Source organism: Puma concolor, chromosome B1 (genome assembly GCF_028749965.1).
Source record: "Puma concolor isolate L17-30 chromosome B1, mPumCon1.1.hap2, whole genome shotgun sequence".
In the NCBI taxonomy this organism is placed as follows: domain Eukaryota; kingdom Metazoa; phylum Chordata; class Mammalia; order Carnivora; family Felidae; genus Puma; species Puma concolor.
The window spans coordinates 204,535,270-204,551,492 of record NC_141670.1 but is presented as its reverse complement, the minus strand read 5'-3'; the positions used below and the strand labels follow the sequence as shown (position 1 = coordinate 204,551,492).

The following is a 16,223-nucleotide window of genomic DNA, read 5'->3' as shown; positions in this document are numbered from 1 at the left end:
CTCTGCCTCTAGACCCAGTGTTCGGTGTGGGGCACACATACATGCATCCTGGCCACACCTTTGCTGCACTGAGGACAAGGGACCTGCGACTTCATTCTCTTTCTTACCTGCTTATTTAACAACCTTATCAAAATCAGACAGAAAAGCCACTTCCCCAAGGCGCTGGAGGTCTGCCTCGCGTGCGGAACAGTACATGGAAAATCAGGGGAATCTGGGCGTGGGCAGAGCTGTCCCTCCCCAGCTGGGGTAGCTCGATGCCCCCGCTAAGCTTTTTCTTCTAACGGGCCATGAAAATAAGTCCTCAAGAATGTGTGTGTAAGGCTTTGACAGCCTGAAGCACAAGCCTGGCGTCTCCCCCTTGACCTTGGGGAACCTGGAGGCCTTCCTCCCTCAAAGCAAGGCCCGGGACGAGGCCTGAGACCCTCGGGCAGGACACAGCGCTCACTCCGCCAGGCGCCCGCCCACTTCCTTGTCTGGTTTGTGCAAACCCCAGGCCCCTGGGGAGGCCGCGCGAGTGTGGCTGGGCCCCGTCCCCCCCAGAGCTCCCGGTAGGCGGGTGAGCTGGCGGACGACTGAGGGGTGCCCGTCAGGTGCGTGGAGCCAGCGGGTGGAGCCTGGAACACCGTGGGTCCAGCTCACCCAGCACAGGGCTCGTCTGGCTGAGCCGCGCAGCTCCGGTCACCCTCACGTGGCTGCGTGTCTCCCCTGGTTCCCCGAGGACACGAACCCGGAGGCAAGGACGGGGCTTCGGATCTGGGCGGGGCCCACCGCTCCACCGGCCTCACGGGTCGCGGAGGGCCACCACAGGCCGGAGAGGGCCCGTGGCCCGTCCAGAAGCGAGGCCGTGCGCGCCCGACGAGGCAGACCCAGCGACACGGCCCCTGCGCACGGACGGGGTTGTTCGTCAGCCGGTCTCTTGGAACCCTGCCCCCGCCCCGGACACCGTCTACACCAGAGTGGCCCCAGCACCTGATCTGCACCTAACACCTTGCCTCTCCGGACCCGCTCCTCCAGCGGCCCTGACTCCAGGGCCCCCCGCCATCCTGTCACTCCCCCACCAACCCAACCCCGACGCCCATCAGGGACCCTCAGGCCCTCAGCTGTCGCCCTCGCTCCAGCCGCATCGGCCCTCCCCACCAGGGCACCGCCCCCCGCGCCCCCAAGCTGGGCCCCTGCACCCTTCTGCACACGTGTCACTCATAACCCTTGAGCTCCGCCCCTCCTGACGACGGGCCACCCTCCCAGCTCCTGCGCTCTCCGTGCCCACCTCTTCATGGCCGTTTACGTGCCACCTCCTCCAGGAAGCCCTTCCTAACCTACCCTTCCCCAATTCTGGAGGTGGTTTCCCCCTCACCTGGATTCCACACGTAGTCATCTGTCCCTCGCAAGACAGGATGGGGATTTCGTAGGCCATCTGCTAATGGTGGTGGGGCCCGGCAGGAAAGGGGAGGCCAGGCTGCAGCACAAGTCAGTGCTGGGTCTTGAAGGCAGTGAGAGCCATGGCTGGGCTTTTAGCAGGGAGGTCCAAGTCTCGTCACTCCCCCCGGGGCCGCTGCGTGCAGGTGCGTGTGGCAAGTGGAGACGCCCGAGCGGGCAGACCCCAGGGGTTGCTGTGGGGTCCCGGCCGCGCCTCTAGGCTTATGCCGGGAGCACAGGGGGTGAAGGTGCTTCCCGGGCCCAGCCTGGTCGGCGAAGGCCAGCTGCACGGCACCCCGGGTCTCAGGCTCCTCTCTGGGGGGGCGCCTGGCTCAGGAGCCGCCAGAAGCTGTGTCTCAGCCCTGCCGTCCAGGGTGCAGGGAGTGGGGGGGGGGGGGGGCGGGGAGCGTCATCCTGCCTGGTCCCCAGTGCAGAATTCCACACACAGGAATCTGCTAAGGGGATGAAAATCAAACACCAACCAAAGCTCTTAATACATAAAACAAGGGAGAGGGGCGCCTGGGTGGCGCAGTCGGTTAAGCGTCCGACTTCAGCCAGGTCACGATCTCGTGGTCCGGGAGTCCGAGCCCCGCGTCGGGCTCTGGGCTGATGGCTCGGAGCCTGGAGCCTGTTTCCGATTCTGTGTCTCCCTCTCTCTGCCCCTCCCCCGTTCATGCTCTGTCTCTCTCTGTCCCAAAAATAAATAAAAACGTTGAAAAAAAAAATTATAAAAAAAAAAATACATAAAACAAGGGAGAGACGCCGTCTGAACCTGCACCGGGGTCGCACACGGAACACGGATTCCTAAAGGCCACGTCGTACGCTGCCCTTGGGCTCTAGGTTTTGAATTAACTGTACGCACCAAGGCCCATTCGTCTGCAGGGGTGGGCAGAGAGGCCTTGAGGGGCAGGGACTCTGGCTAAGTGCAAAAGGGAGCCTCCTCCCTCCAGGGACACAAGGAGCACATTTACGTCTGTGTTTATCATCCCGGCGACAGACAGGTATTCACGCCAGGGAGTGGTTCTGTCTACCGTGGAGATGGGAAAACGCAAAGCTCCCGGAAAGGTGGTGAGGCCCCATCGCTGGGGGTCTGCAAGGAGGGTGGGGATGGAAATAAGGCAGATGATCCGGGTCAGAGAGGTGATGTGAGGGTCTAGAGGGGCCCCGGGGTGTGCTCGTGAGGCTAATGAGGGGGTTGCAAGGTGCGGTGATCAGGGAAGGCAGCTCAGGGGTGGGGGGTCGTCTAGGTCCAGACAGATGAGGACGTGGCCACATGAAAGTGAGAAAATGGGCACTTGGGCTGTAGCACAGCATGTGCAAGGGTCCTGAGGTGGGGAGAAGGGCAGGCTGGAGCACGGAGGATGAGGTGGCCGTGCGGGGTGGGGTGGGGGGGACCAGACGGCACAGGGCCTCGGGGGTCGGGTCAGTGTCGGGGAGCTGCCGAGGGGGTCCTGCTGGTGACGGGCAGAATGGATTTACCAAGGCCATCCTGGCTGCCGCATGGAGGGGTGGCGGGAGGGAGGATGAGGGAGGTGAGCAGGGGAGGCCAGCGGTGTGGGGACAAGTGGGCACTGGTGGCTTGGGGGACGTTTCCAGGCCGAAGACTCGCCTGTGGCTGGTAGGTAAGGAACGAGGGAGGGTGACAAACACTCCTGGAACAGACTTCCCGGTAGAGGACCACAGCCGGCAGGGATGCAGGACTCCGGCCCCGGGAAGAGGCGGGCGCTGGAGACTGGCCCCGAGTCATCAGCGCCGTGCATCTGAGGGCGGGCCCAGCGAGGGGACAGCGGGCGGGAATTCTGTGCAGAAATGCCCGGGCTGGGCAGTGCCTCACCTGCCCTCATGTGTAGACATCACCCGGCGCCTTCTGGCTGGACCCTTGGGACGCCGGGGGAAGGGAGGATGCTGCTCTATGGCGGCCGAGCCCAGTGGAGCCCACCTGACTCCAGGCCCCCGGGGCCCTGCGGTCCCCTGCCTGCAGAACGGAGCCCGGGACCCACGACGGTGCCGCTTTCCAAGCCAGCCAGAGCCGAGGCCCGAACGAGTGGCCTCAGGCCCCCTTGACCTCTCCCTGCCTCACTGAGCGCCTCTGCGGTGCCTGAAGGGCCAGACTGGCAAGGCCCAATGAGACGGCGCTGGCCCGAGACCCCGGCGCAGCAAGGATTCCGCGAGGACGGGATTCTGCATGCGGAGCCGGCAGAAACCTGGGTGTCTGAGGTCCCTGTACCTGGGGGGACAATGACGGCACAAGGGCCAGGAGTGAGGGCGGGGCCGCACTGCGCGAACGGTGCTCACGGACCCCAGCCCCGCGCTTTAAGGCCCCCGCTCCCCCCACCCCGAGGCTCACAGGGTCCCGTGCCCGGGGGACCTTGCCCTCTGCCTCTGCTGTGCTGCGTCCCTCCCGCCGCCCCCTCCTTTGCTGGGAGAGCTCCCGCTCACCGTCCACGGCTCGGCACAGAAGCTGACTCCCCGCATGAGACAGAGACGGGGGTGGGGGCAGGAGTCCTGGCAGCGACAGTAACACGGGGAACTAACACACGGTCTGCGGATTACCCATCAGGGGCACGTACCCACGCACCTCGGCCGTCAGTCCCCGCCCCCGCTCTCCCCGGCGGCTGCTACCGTCAGTCAGCCTCACTGTCATCAGATGGGAAGGGGGGCGGTAAGCAAGCTGCCTGAGGCCACGCAGTGGCGCCCCAGCCCGTGACCCCCGCGCTGGCAGCCGCCCCCCGTGCACCGAGCCACCTGTGCACCTGTCTGCCTTCAGGCTCTTGCCCTCTTCTCACCCTCCCACGTGTCTCCCCGACCCTCAGGTGTCTCCAGGGCAGGGCGTGGACAGGGTCGGCCCCATCCCAGCGCCCTTGCCACCAGCCGGGGGCCAGCTGGACACACAGGGAAGGTACTTTACAAATGTGGACCCGATCAGTCAAGAAATGAGGGTTTCCAAATGCTCAGACGGCCTCCAACCTCCCTGCCTTCCCTGCCCCCAGCCCTGGAGCCTTATTCTAAGAGCGCCCCCCACATGCGGGAGTCAGGGTTGGGGGGCCCCGTGGACACAACCACGCCGTAGTGGGAAGTCTCCAGCCCCGCCCCGAGCCCCCTGTGTCTCACAGGCATCGGCGTGGCCTGAGATGGGCCCGCCAGTCCCAAGCCCCAGGGCGGATGGGCCACCCGCGAGGGGGCAGTGTCTAAATACCCACCACCCGTCTCTGGGACTTTGCCCGGCACTGGGCTCTCATGCCTCACTCTCCTGGGCACCATCTAAACACAAGCCTGACCATATCACCCTCACCTCCCTCCAAGCCCTTCACTGGCTCCCCCAAACAATCACACTTAGGCCTATCTAGTGTTTCCCGGACTGGGTTCCTCGGAACCCCCGTGTGCCAGGAGGTCATATGTGCTCTGCTGACACCTTCTTGGAAAACACTGGGTTTTATTATTTTTGTGTGTGTGGTGTGTGGGGAGGGGGCGTCTGACCGCAGGTGTCCCCGGAACTTCTGACAGACTCAGGCGTCAACTGGGGAAGTCCGGCCTGCAAGATGGAGTCCAAGCCATTGGCACGACACTTATGGCCACTCATAAGTGTCAGCCCTGGGTGTCACACACGCACACACACACACGCACACACACGCACGCACACACGCTCGCGCGCACACTACTCCTTGTTCCCGGAGAGCCCTTCCCTACCGCCGCCTGGAACATCCGTCCCTGGCGTGAGATTCAGTTCGGATGCTTCTCATCCTTGAAGCGCTGCAGGTGATATACTCCCCACGGGGCTCCCAGGGCCACAAGCCTGTCCTCGAGGTTAGCGTCTCCCGCCCTGAGGCTATGAAACGAGGGCCCACACAGGGCTTGACTCATCCCCCTGACCTTGGGGCTCAGCGCCCAGCACACCGCGACCCCAAGTACCTATTGGACCAACGCCTTCCTAGGAGGCGCCCCAAACAGATAAAGGGACGGCAGGGTTTTCTAGCATTTTCTTCCACGCACAGGGTCCAGCTGTGTGGCAAGAAGCAGCCCTGGGCCAGCTCCGGGTGGGGGGAGGTCGTCCTGGGGTTTGGAGGGACAGAGGAATTTCCTGCCTCAGCAGCCTGTCCCAGGAGGCCCCGAGCCGCGCAGAGACCCCACATGCTCCATCACCATTCCCAACAGCCCTCTGGAGACCGGCACTCTAAGACCAGCTCAAAAGAAAGAGAACGCTGGATGTCGCTCAAGAGAACATCCGGACTGGGTGAGATGTAAGACCAGGAAAGACTGCCTTCCACCCAACACCCCCGGGGGCGGAGCAGAGCGGAATACGGGACCCGCGGAAAGGATACGCAAGGCAGGTACGTGTTGATGAGACCAGACCCCTTGGTGGTCAGGAGAGCACTGACTTTCCCCTTTAAACCACTTCTGTGACCCTGGGCCTCAGTTTCCCCACCTGGAAGACCAGGGGTCTGGCTAGATGATTTCCAACGGGCCTGCCCACGATGCCCAGCTTGGGCCGACCTCCGGGCTCCTCCAAGCTCCGCGCCTCAGTTTCCCCGGAAGGGGCCTCCCCTTCCACCCCGCGCCGCCCCTCGCTTACCCGACGGGCAGGCGCCCTTCTGCAGCTGGCGCACGGGCGTCCCGGAGAGCTGCAGCGCGCGCCGGCTGGCCGCCTGCAGCGCGCACACGCTGGCGTAGGTGTGCCCGTCGGTGCCGCACACGGCGTGCGCCCAGCGGCAGCGGCACACGCCGCGCGCGCACTCCAGGCTCTCCCCGCACGGCGAGTCGAGGGGGCGGCCGCACGGCTCGCCCTCGCTGGCGGCGCACACCAGGCAGCAGTTGCACTGGTCGGGCACGTAGCCGCCCGGACAGCGGGGACTGGGGCACCGGGACACGTCGCAGCGCGCGGGGCACGACGCGGCCGGGGGCTCCCGGGCCAGCGCCAGCGCGGCCAGCGCGGCCAGGAGCAGCGCGCGCGCCTGCATCGCGGCCGGGCCGGCGTCCGGCCGCAGCAGCGCGGGGGACGGGCCGGGGACCAGCGGGGGCGCCGAGGCGGTGCTGGGGCCGGGCTGCGGCCGCCTGCGGAGGGGACGGGGAAGGGCGCGCCGCCACATGCGCCGGCGGCTCCGGCGGGCGGGCAGCGGGACCGCTGGGGCACGCGGGGGCGGGGACCGGAGAGGCGCCCGCTCCTTCTGGGCCGACGCTGCGCGCCCGGGGCCCCGCCGCACTTAAAGGCGCGCGCGGCCCGCCCTCGCTGGAAGGGACGGCCCGGCCCCTCGGCCAGCCCCGCCCCGGCCCCCGCCGGCCCCCGCCCGGCCTGGCCTTCCGGGGCCTAGACCCAGCCGCCGGCCTGGCCTCGGAAACGCGGGCGATGGGTTTGCTGGGGGGCCTGAGGGGCGGGGCCGCGGGCGGGAGGAGCCACCAGGGCACAGGCCTCTCTCGGGCGCTCCCAGAGTCCCGGTGCCAGCCGCGTCCCAGTCCGTGCCCAGGATTCCTCTCCCCGTGGAAACTGACAAGCCCGGATCTCCCTGCCCCTCCTCCCCAGCGCGTCCCCCACCCCCTTGCTCCAAGTCCAGCTTGGAGGTCCAGCAGATGTCACCCCGGCCTGGCTCCCCACCTCCACCAGGGACAAACCCTCAGGAAACACCGCCCTAGGCCCGGACTTCCCTCCTCAGAGCTTGGAGGGCGCGACCTCTTACTGACACGCCTGACCCAGTTCTGCCTGTCTGGGGGTTCCGGCCCTCAGCGCTCTGTGACCCTGGCAGTCGTCCACAGCTCTGTGCCTCAGTTTCCCCCTCCACCAGAGGGGAAGGAAGAGCACTTTGCTAGCTCACAGGATTGCCGGGAGAAGCCCACAGAGGGGTTGGGGTACGGGACTCTCCTCTGGCAGGCGGCAAACCAGGAGCTGGTCACCACCTCGCGGAGCCGAGGCTCCAGAAGCAAAAGCCAATCAGTCAGAGTGGCGGCGCATCTAGCAGGGAAAAAACGCCCGCGCGCCAGCCCTGAGGCCGGAGATCCTCACCCTGTTTGTGTCGTGAGCCCCGCCGGGCACCTGCTGAAGCCTGGGGAGGCAGGCCGTCTCTCGGAAGGACGCTTTTGTAAACGCATGAGACACACTGGGCAGCATCGCAGCGGAAAGGAGCTGCCCAAACGCAGAGATTAAAATAGAGCAACAGAAGTAAGCCTGTGATGGACACACGGGCCTCTTTGTGAACGTGTTAAATAACAGCGTCTGGCCAGGGGCGGGGTTACCAGCCGAGATCCGCAAGCAGCGCGGGGCAGAAGGGACGCTTGGGGTGCCCGCAGCAGCCACGGTGGTCATGGAAACACCTGTGGCTTCTCTCGGCCACGGTCACAGGCGGCTCCGTGGCTCGAGCCTACCTCGCCACGGAAGGAAACGCTGCCCTTCAGGGAGGGGCGTTGGTGACCACAGAGATGTCGGTTCTCACCCAAGTTTACGGACACCCAGGGTGGGAACCGCTGGCCCAGGGGAAGGAGAAGGAGCAGGGGAGGGACGCGGGGCAGGCGCTGGGGGGCCCCCGGCCGTGAGCACCGTGGGGTCCCGAGAGGCAGTGGCCACGAGCATGGACGACAACAGGGCGGTGGGGTGTGAAGGGAGGCTGGGGCTTCCTCTTCTCAAAGGGGCAACAGGGACATGTGCTTTTGCCCCCCCAAAACCGGAAATGTCTTTTTCTTTGAAGACGTGGAGAATTTCAGGCCCTTTCCTGGAATGACCCCGAACGCCAGGGGTTGGGGACTCTGGGACTGGGCTCCTGGTTCGCATCTCCTGCCGGACGGGCTCAGGCCTCAGCGGTAGAGGGAGTGGCCCACCCAATGGGGGCATCGTGACCCAGAGCAGACCCTTCATAGGGGTCCCATCATGCTGCAGACGCCCATCCCTCAGGGCAGTGCTTTCTGGTGCCCGGATTCTACCGGGCCCAGAAGAGCAGAGACCTCAGGAAGGGCCAAGAGCTCACTTCTTCTCACCTTTTTTGTCTACAGGTGGGGAAACGGAGGCTCCCCCAGGGCTGGCCGCTGCTACAGACCGAGCTATATGGCCCTCCGTAGCTACTGCTGCTCCTGGGCCCTGGGGGCTCTGCATACGTTGTTTGGCTCAATTTTCACGGTGCCTAGCAGGCTCCAGAAGGCGCAGGTCACAGCGTGTGGCAGGCTGGGACTCCAGTCTGGGTCTTTCTGCCAGTCCGAGCTCTTCCGTCCAGACCGCACTGCCCCCAACGGTCACCTAGGACTTTTACAACCGACTTGCAAAGGGGTGTTTGCTCCTAGCACGGAGCGGGAAACCGAGGCCCAGAGTGAAAGGAAACATACAAGTTTCCCTCCTCCACTTGGACGGTGGGGTGTGGTTCCTGGGGTCGCCTTTGTGCGCCCCTGGCGTGGGCAGGCTGGGCTCACGCGGGCTACAGCGAGCACGGGTTGGCCCCAGGCCCAGACCTCTGCTGGAATCTGTTTCCAGATGTCAGGAGGCACTGCCTGGGAGACAGTGGGAACAGCGCCCCCTGCTGCTCGTGCTCCTTCCTTGCCTCCCGCTCAGCGAACCAGGACCCCCCCCCCCCCACCAGGAGCTTGGGGCGGGGGAGGCTATGGGACCCCTTCCGGGGCATCTGAGTCTCTCCCGGAGCCCTGCCCTCCCGTGGGTGCGTGTTCCTCGAAGGGTGGCGCTTTAAGGAAAGCAGAGGCTCCACTGTCAGGACCTACAGGGAACAGCAGGCAGGTTGTCCAGCCTTCACGACTGGGCTCTGCAGGTGTCCCCGGGCACCCGGCCAGGCCCTCTCTGGTCTGCCACTGTCATCCGCTCTCCGACACTGCCCACAAATGCTGGGCACTATTTTGTTGGCATAAATGTGTCATCCATTCGTGTGCATTTACTCCCCCTCACCGCTCCCATGTTTAAGGCTCTTCGTGAGCAAGAACAAGAAAAAAAGAGAAAAGAGAAACAGAGCAAAGCAAATAAAAGGGGGGGGGGAAGAAACATAATGGGAAGCCAGAAATGAGGGTAATATGCAAACTGTTATTACCACAAGAGGATATTTTTAGCGCATGCCCATAAATTTGTCTCCGAGCTTCCTGGTAGCCAGGGCAAAGAGGGAAACGTGATGTCCATGTGATGGAAACGAGCCCATTATCCCAAGCAGCCTATTTTTTCTCACCGTCGAGGAGAGAAGGGTCCCCCGGGGAGCCTCAGAAAGAAGATGCTGCCGACGGCCTGACAGCACGCTCCGCGGTGGGGCCTGTGTGGCTCCTCGTGCAGTGTTCCTCGGTGGGGACCCGGGCCAACACAGCTCAGGGATCCCGCGAGACGCTCCATTGGTCAGCAGGCGTGACCTGCATTCTCCTGGGGGTTTGCCACTCCTTCGGCACTGGGGCCTGCGCTTGGCAGAAAGTTGTAGAAGCTAAGTCGGGAGCAGGGGCTGAGATCCTGAGGTTGGTGGGAAGCACCTCGCCCGCCCACTCATGAGCACACCTGCCCCACGCCAGGCCTCCGCAGGTGCCACACGGCCACAGGCAAAGAGATCCACGAACCCTTGTTCCGTGAACGGGCTGGGCTCAGCCCATGTAGTTCGGGGCACACAAGACACCAAGGCAAGAAGGTTCTAGAAGAGGGGAGAGGGTCTGTGGGGACTGAGGGCCCTGGGAACTGTGTAGCAAGGGCCACAGATGCTGCCGTGGGACCGTCTAAGAAAACGTAGCTCAGGGACTGAGGCGTTATCCCCAGGTCAGCGCTGGTAGTGGGGGGGGGGGGTGGGATGGCGTCACAGCAGCAGAAGCCGGCCGGAGGGTGGTCCTGGCCCTGCGCTCTGCCTTATCTATGAGCTCGTGACAAGTACCTTCTGGGGGACACCCTCACATCCTTGGGCAAATGGGGATACTTTCCGTGGGGCTCCGGGTCCTGCACCCGTGGACGAGGGTTCTTGCTGTAAACAGTGACCTTGTCTCTGGGATGCAGTTATGATACGACCACCATCTAGGTCATGCCTGACCCGGCTCCAGGCGGCAGCCCCTTGCAGAGAGGGACAGTGTCTCATCTCCCCAGGGCTGGAGCACGCTGGGCGTCACACGGTGTTACCACCCACGATTGGAATGGAATTGAGGGCATCTGGGCCGGACCTGTGGTGGGCCGGGGTCTGCCTCCCCTCCCCCCCCCATCCCGGGGCGCCCCCTGCCGTGCCTCTAGCTCTGCAGAGAGCCGGACGGGGTTGCCAGGCCCTGGTCCTCGGGCCGAGCTGTCCAAACGCCGGGCAGGCTCTACCCCGTCCCCTGACCCTCGTCCAGGCCTGGGCTTCACATGGGGTGAGGTCATAGCTTATGTCACTTGGGGACCTCAAAGACCATCCCAGGCCACACCTCGGCCTGCGATAAGACTCATCAGCCCACATCAGTGGGTGACTCAGAGGGTGGGGTGGCCGGGGGTCAGTGACCTGGGAGCATCTGTCTGCCGTCCCCTCCCCTTGGCATCCACCACACTTAGAGGAAGCGAGTCCCTCTGAGAGGGCGACCTTACCCTTCCCGGGGGGAAGGAAACCTGGGGGCCTGGCAGGGGGCCACTCCAGGACCCGGGGATTGGAGGGCCTTCCTGAGTGGGTGGCATTCGAGAGGGGCTCCGACCACCAGGGCAGGGGCTGCAGGAAGGGGGTGCAAGAAAGCAGGACACCTGGAGGGACAAGATGATCCCTCAGCTCCCGGTCCTTCAGGGTCAGTGACAGAAAGCCCCGCTCCAACTGGCCTCAACAAAAGGGAATTGACGCGGTGGGCTGGCATCAGGTATGGCCCGATCCAGGGACTCCGAATGTCCTCCGGCCCGTGTGGATTATGTGCCCCTGGTGCTGGCTGCATGACGGCCACCAGCAGAACCAGGCACCGTGCTCCAGGGCGAGTCCCCAGCAGCCCTGCAGAAGTCTCAGTGCATCTCATTGGCCCTGGGGGCTCTCCTGTCCATCCCTGACCTAGTCACGGAGGCAACGGAGTCCGGAGCTGCGTCCCGTCCGTGTCTGATCACCTGCGGGCTCGGCGTTCTCCAGAGGACGATGGTCCCCGCTGGCAGGAAGGTATATCCAGAGACCGAGCTGACAGAGGTGCTGGGTGACCGCACCAGGAGACGTGAGCATCCCCTTCCCAGGCTTCCTGGCAGGGCCTCTGCTCACACACCTCTGATGATGGGGGGCTCACCACCATCAAAGCAGTCCCCTCGGTTACTAGAATGCTCTTCCTTTGAGTTAAATTCTGCTCCTGTAACTCCCACCTTTGGACTCTGCTAGACCCCACAAGGCTGTAGAGAATAAATACATCAGTCCCCTCATGGACAAAAGGAGGCCGTAAACACCTGAGGCCAGTCCCCGGTGGTTTCTTCTCCAGTCATTTGCTATATGACCTGGGGCCCCAGTTTCTTACCTACTGGAGGATGAGAAGAAAGAGGCTTCCTCCTGAGGCTCCCAAGAGCCAAAGGAGGAGATGGGTGGGGTGCTAGGATGCCCCCCAAGATTCCTGCCCCCTGGTATGCACACCCTGCGTAATTCCCTTCCCCTTGACTGTGGGTGGGCCTGACCTAATCAGGCAAGCCCTCAAAAGGAACTGGGCCCTTCCTGAAGTCAGAGGCTTAAAGCGTAGAGAGCTTGGAAGTGCGAGGGGCCCAGGAAGCGGGCCGCGGGGCAAGGACCTGGGGCGATCTCTGGGAGCTGAGCAACCCCAGCTGACAGCCAGCAACAAAATGGGAACCGCAGTCCTGCAACCACGAGGAATGAATTCTGCCAACACCCTGAAGACGCTTTCCTCGCTGAGCCTCCGGTCGGGGGTGCTGCTGGCCGACCCCCTGCGAGACTTTGAGCCAGGACGAGCCACAGCGTGCCAGCCTCTTGACCCACGGAGACAGCGAGGCAATGAAGGTGTGTGGTTTTAAGCCACTAGGTTTGTGAGGATTTGTGACACAACACAGAAAACAAATAGGGGGGCGAGGGCTGGGTGAGCATATGGCAGAGGGAGCACGTCAGAGGAGGCATGGAGGGGTGGGAGGGCAGATGGCCGGACGAGGGTGGGAGCAGGTCCTGGAGGCGGGGAGGGACCCCACTGCGGCCAGGTAGAGTGGAGCCGCCCTCAAGCTCTGCCCTGCTCACCCGGCTCTGCCCTCCTCGGAGCTTTTCCTTAAATTCTGGGAACAATGCCACCCAGGGTGCCAATATACCCCTTTCGTGGAGGCAGAAAACTGAGCTAAGAGAGTCTAAGTGGCTTTCCCAAGGCCCCTGAACCATTGGATGAAGGACTCAGGATTAGGGAATGGTTGGGTCCGACCCCAAAGTCCATGCTCTTTTCTCAGCACTACACTGCTGTTCGTACCTGTTTTATAGGAGGAAAACCGAGGCCCGGGAAGGGCAAGTGGGTTGCTGAGACAACCAGGCTAATCGACATAAGGTCACAGGGACTGAGCCTCTCCCCTGCAGCGGCGCGAACCCTTTCGCCGCGTCCTCCGAAGCAGCTGCTGTTACTGACGGGCTCGTTTCAACACATTAAGAATGCGGGGCCCAGAGAGGTCCCATGACGTCCCGAGGTCACACGGCAAGCGAGCCACAGAATCCGGATTCAAACCCAGGCGGCGGGACTGGAACCTCTCGTGCGCAAGTTGGTTGGGAACCGGCCGACGCCGAGGCCCAGGCGGGGAGGCTGAGCCAAGATGGGCAGCGTAGGGGCCCGGCTGATGGAAATGATGAAATCGGGGCCCCCGGCCAGCAGGGCTTGGGCTCTTTCTTTTAAGACAACAACCCTCAGCTTTGTCTGCAGCCCAGGCCCTTCTTGGAAATCACCCCGCCCTGCCCCATCCCCCACGGGGGAGGTGTTGGACGTGACCCCTCTCCTGGGAGGGTACGGCCCGTCTGTTCCGTCAGGCTCGGCTGCTCTCAGGACCGCCAGCCCCACCCACCGGGCTGGTGGCCGCGGGCCTCCACCGCCTGCCTCCCGGGAGCCGTCCGGCCTCGTGGGAGCCTCGGGCCGGGCGGTGCCCCGGGACAGTCACTCTGGCCGTCCAGGGTGTCAGGCATGGGCAAACCTGCCAGGAGCCACGGGCAGGAGTCTGGAACCCCTTTCCCTGCGCCCCTGGGCCGAGCCGCTCTTCAGACCCCGTGAGCTGTGTCCTCCGGGGTCCCCGCGGGCCAGCTGTGCTGAAGGTGAGCCAGAGACAAAGTAGCTCAGAGCTGAGGGCGAGGGGGGCGCTGATGGCCTTCTGGGGCCCCCCTCAAAGCTTTCACGTGGTGACAGGACACAGGTGCCCCCAGGAGCCCCCCTCCAACGGTCCCAGCGCCAAGTCATTTCTGGGCGACTGCTGTGTTCCCTGTAGTTTGAGTCCCCACGTGTCCCGGTGGAGGGTCTCCTACCATTGCCACGTCACAGGGAAGAACACCGAGGCTCAGAGAGCTTAAGTGACTCGCCCCAGGTCACACAGCGGGCCCTGATTCGGGGGGCGGTGTGGGCTGGGGAATACCGAAGGTGCTCAGTTGGAGGCTGGGGTCACGCGGTCACAAAGTGACGTGCTCCGGGCCAGAGCTAGAGCCCCCCCCCCACACCCAGGGGTCGTCCCAAGGGGCTTGCACACCTTCCGGGAAGGGAGCGCCTCTCACACACCCCCCGGGGCAGCCTGCCTGCCTCGTTCCTCCAGCATCTCCTCTGTCGGCAGCGCCCCACGCCCCACGTTGTCTTGCCAGGCTGGGGTCCCCACAGCTCCCTGGGCCTCTCAGCCTGGACCCAGCGCCCACCCTGCAGTTTCAGGCTCGGGCCGCAGGTCACGCTGTCTTCCTAAAACTGCTCCCCCCCTTCCCCAGTCCACAGGAGCCAAGTTTCAGGTCCTAGCGCCTTTCAAGGGTAGGCCCTGATTGGCCCAGCACATGGGCATGTCCCGCCCCCCTTCCACGGTGATTGGTTCAGGTGTGGTCCCCTAACCCAGGAGAGTCAATTCCACTTAAGGAGCCAGTTGCCTGGGCTTCCGGCTGGAGGAGATTTTTTGCCTCCAGCCCAGTCTTTTTCTTTCTTCAGATGCGAGAAGCAGGACCCGTGACTCTGTAACCATCCGATGACCTTGAGGGGAGTGTCTGCCTTGGCACGAAGCCACATGAGAAGTGGAACTGAGGGGAGAGAAAGAGCAGAGCCTGGATCCTGGATCCTGGATCCTGGATCATGCCACGCCTGAAGCTGTACTCTGTTCTCAGTGAATTAAGTCAATAATCAGCTGGGTTGGGTGTCCTGTGGTTACCCGCAACTTAGATTGTTGCACAGAGGCTGTGTGCAGCCGGACCCCGACAGTAAATATAGATTCACAAGGAGCACTCAGCCCAGGGGCGGGGGTTATGCACCTACTGTTTACGGAGCGCCCATGATGTGCTGGGCACTGTCCCCTTTATGTGCACACCGGGCCCCCGCTTTACGCGTGGGGACCTGAGGCTAAGGCCTGTGAAGTGGCAGCTGGGGCTTGGCCCCTGCTTTGTCTCACCCAGAGCCTGTGTGGTTCCCCCTCCCCAGGCGGCCCGACCCCAGCGGCAGCCCAGAGCCCGGCCTCACTGGACATCTGGAACCGGGAGCATGTGGCTGCAGGCGGGAGGCCCGGGCATGGCTGGCGCCCGGAGCTCGCGGGGGGCGCACGGTGTAACCGCGAGCCAGCTCCGTGACGCAGCCGGCTCCCGACCCCGCGCGCTCAGGCTCTGACGCGTCCTGCCTGCCATGTGACTGTCAGAGCCCCGTCTCTCCTCCTTCGCACGGGCACACCCGGCCTCCGCACTCTTGTGCACTGTGCCTCTCGGAGGCTGCCAGGGCACCAGCCAACCAGCCGGCAGAGACCGGGGCCCCGGGCACTGAGTGCCCCCCTCCTTGAGGGCAGCTGCACTCCACGCCTCCCAGCCTCCTGGACGACGGTCTCTGCCCTCCGCCTACCTGTCCCGCCTTTGGCTTTCATCCACCCTGCGACCCGCCCTGCCCCTGCCCCAGGTCCTGGCTGGCACCCGCTCGTTCCCAGGACGCCTCACAGCGGGGACTTCCTCCTCCGTCCCTCCGGGGTTCCGACTGCACACCCCGTCGCTGGCATCTCCGGTTTGGAAAACTGTACCGGCTTCAGTGACACGTGATTCACACGCCACACAAAGGACACGCGTCAGTGCGTTTTCATGTGTTCACAGACGTGTGCAGGCGTCCCCACACTTAATTTTAGGACGCCCCCGAACAAACCCTGCGCCCGTTAGCTGCGACTCCTCCCCGCCCCGCCCCCCAGCAACCAGTAATGTGCCTCCTCTGTCCCCGCAGACCCGCCCTCTCCGGACATGTCAGGCACATGGAGCCCTACAAGGTGTGGCACCTGTCGGCGCTCTGTCCCCTTTCACGGCTGCACAGGGGGTCCACCGCACGGACACGCGACGCTTGGTTCATCCAGTCACCGTCAAGGAGCATTTGGGAGCGCACTCCCGGGAGCAGAATTGCCGGGGCTCGCGGACCGACCTCCGGAGGAGCCGCCAGCCCGTCTTCCCGGGTGACCGCAGTGCCCTCCGCCCCCGCCAGCAGCGCCCCGGGCTCCCGCCCTCTGCCTCCTTGCCAACCCTTGCTACTTTTCCGTCTCCTAAAAATGCATTAAAAGTCACCCTAATATATGTGAAGGGCGTCTCCTTGTGGTTTCGATTTGCATTTCCCTGACGGCTCATGATGTTCGTGTGCTTTTCGGCCATTTGTATGTTTTCCTTGGAGAAATGTCTGTTCAGATCCTTTGCCCGTCCTCAAATTGGGGGGGCCTTTTGAAGTTATTGAGTCGCAGGAGTTACCTGTATGTTCTGGAGAAAAGTCCCTTATCGAATATATGA

General features: G+C 63.8%; 1 protein-coding gene and 1 long non-coding RNA gene across 3 annotated transcripts in view; one reads left to right on the top strand and one right to left on the bottom strand.

The window, feature by feature from the left end:
* Positions 1-6,600, bottom strand: part of HTRA3 (HtrA serine peptidase 3) — a 30,196-nt gene extending 23,596 nt beyond the window's left edge. For both annotated transcript variants that reach the window (XM_086705544.1, XM_086705545.1), the window contains exon 1: positions 5,987-6,600. In XM_086705544.1, the coding sequence (XP_086561670.1) occupies positions 5,987-6,500 (514 nt within the window). In that variant the 5' untranslated portion in view covers positions 6,501-6,600. The remainder of the gene's footprint in view (positions 1-5,986) is intronic.
* On the top strand, positions 5,410-16,223 carry LOC147582141 (uncharacterized). Its single transcript, XR_015250634.1, has 2 exons — positions 5,410-5,744; positions 14,419-16,223. It is a non-coding gene; the product is annotated as an uncharacterized LOC147582141 (long non-coding RNA).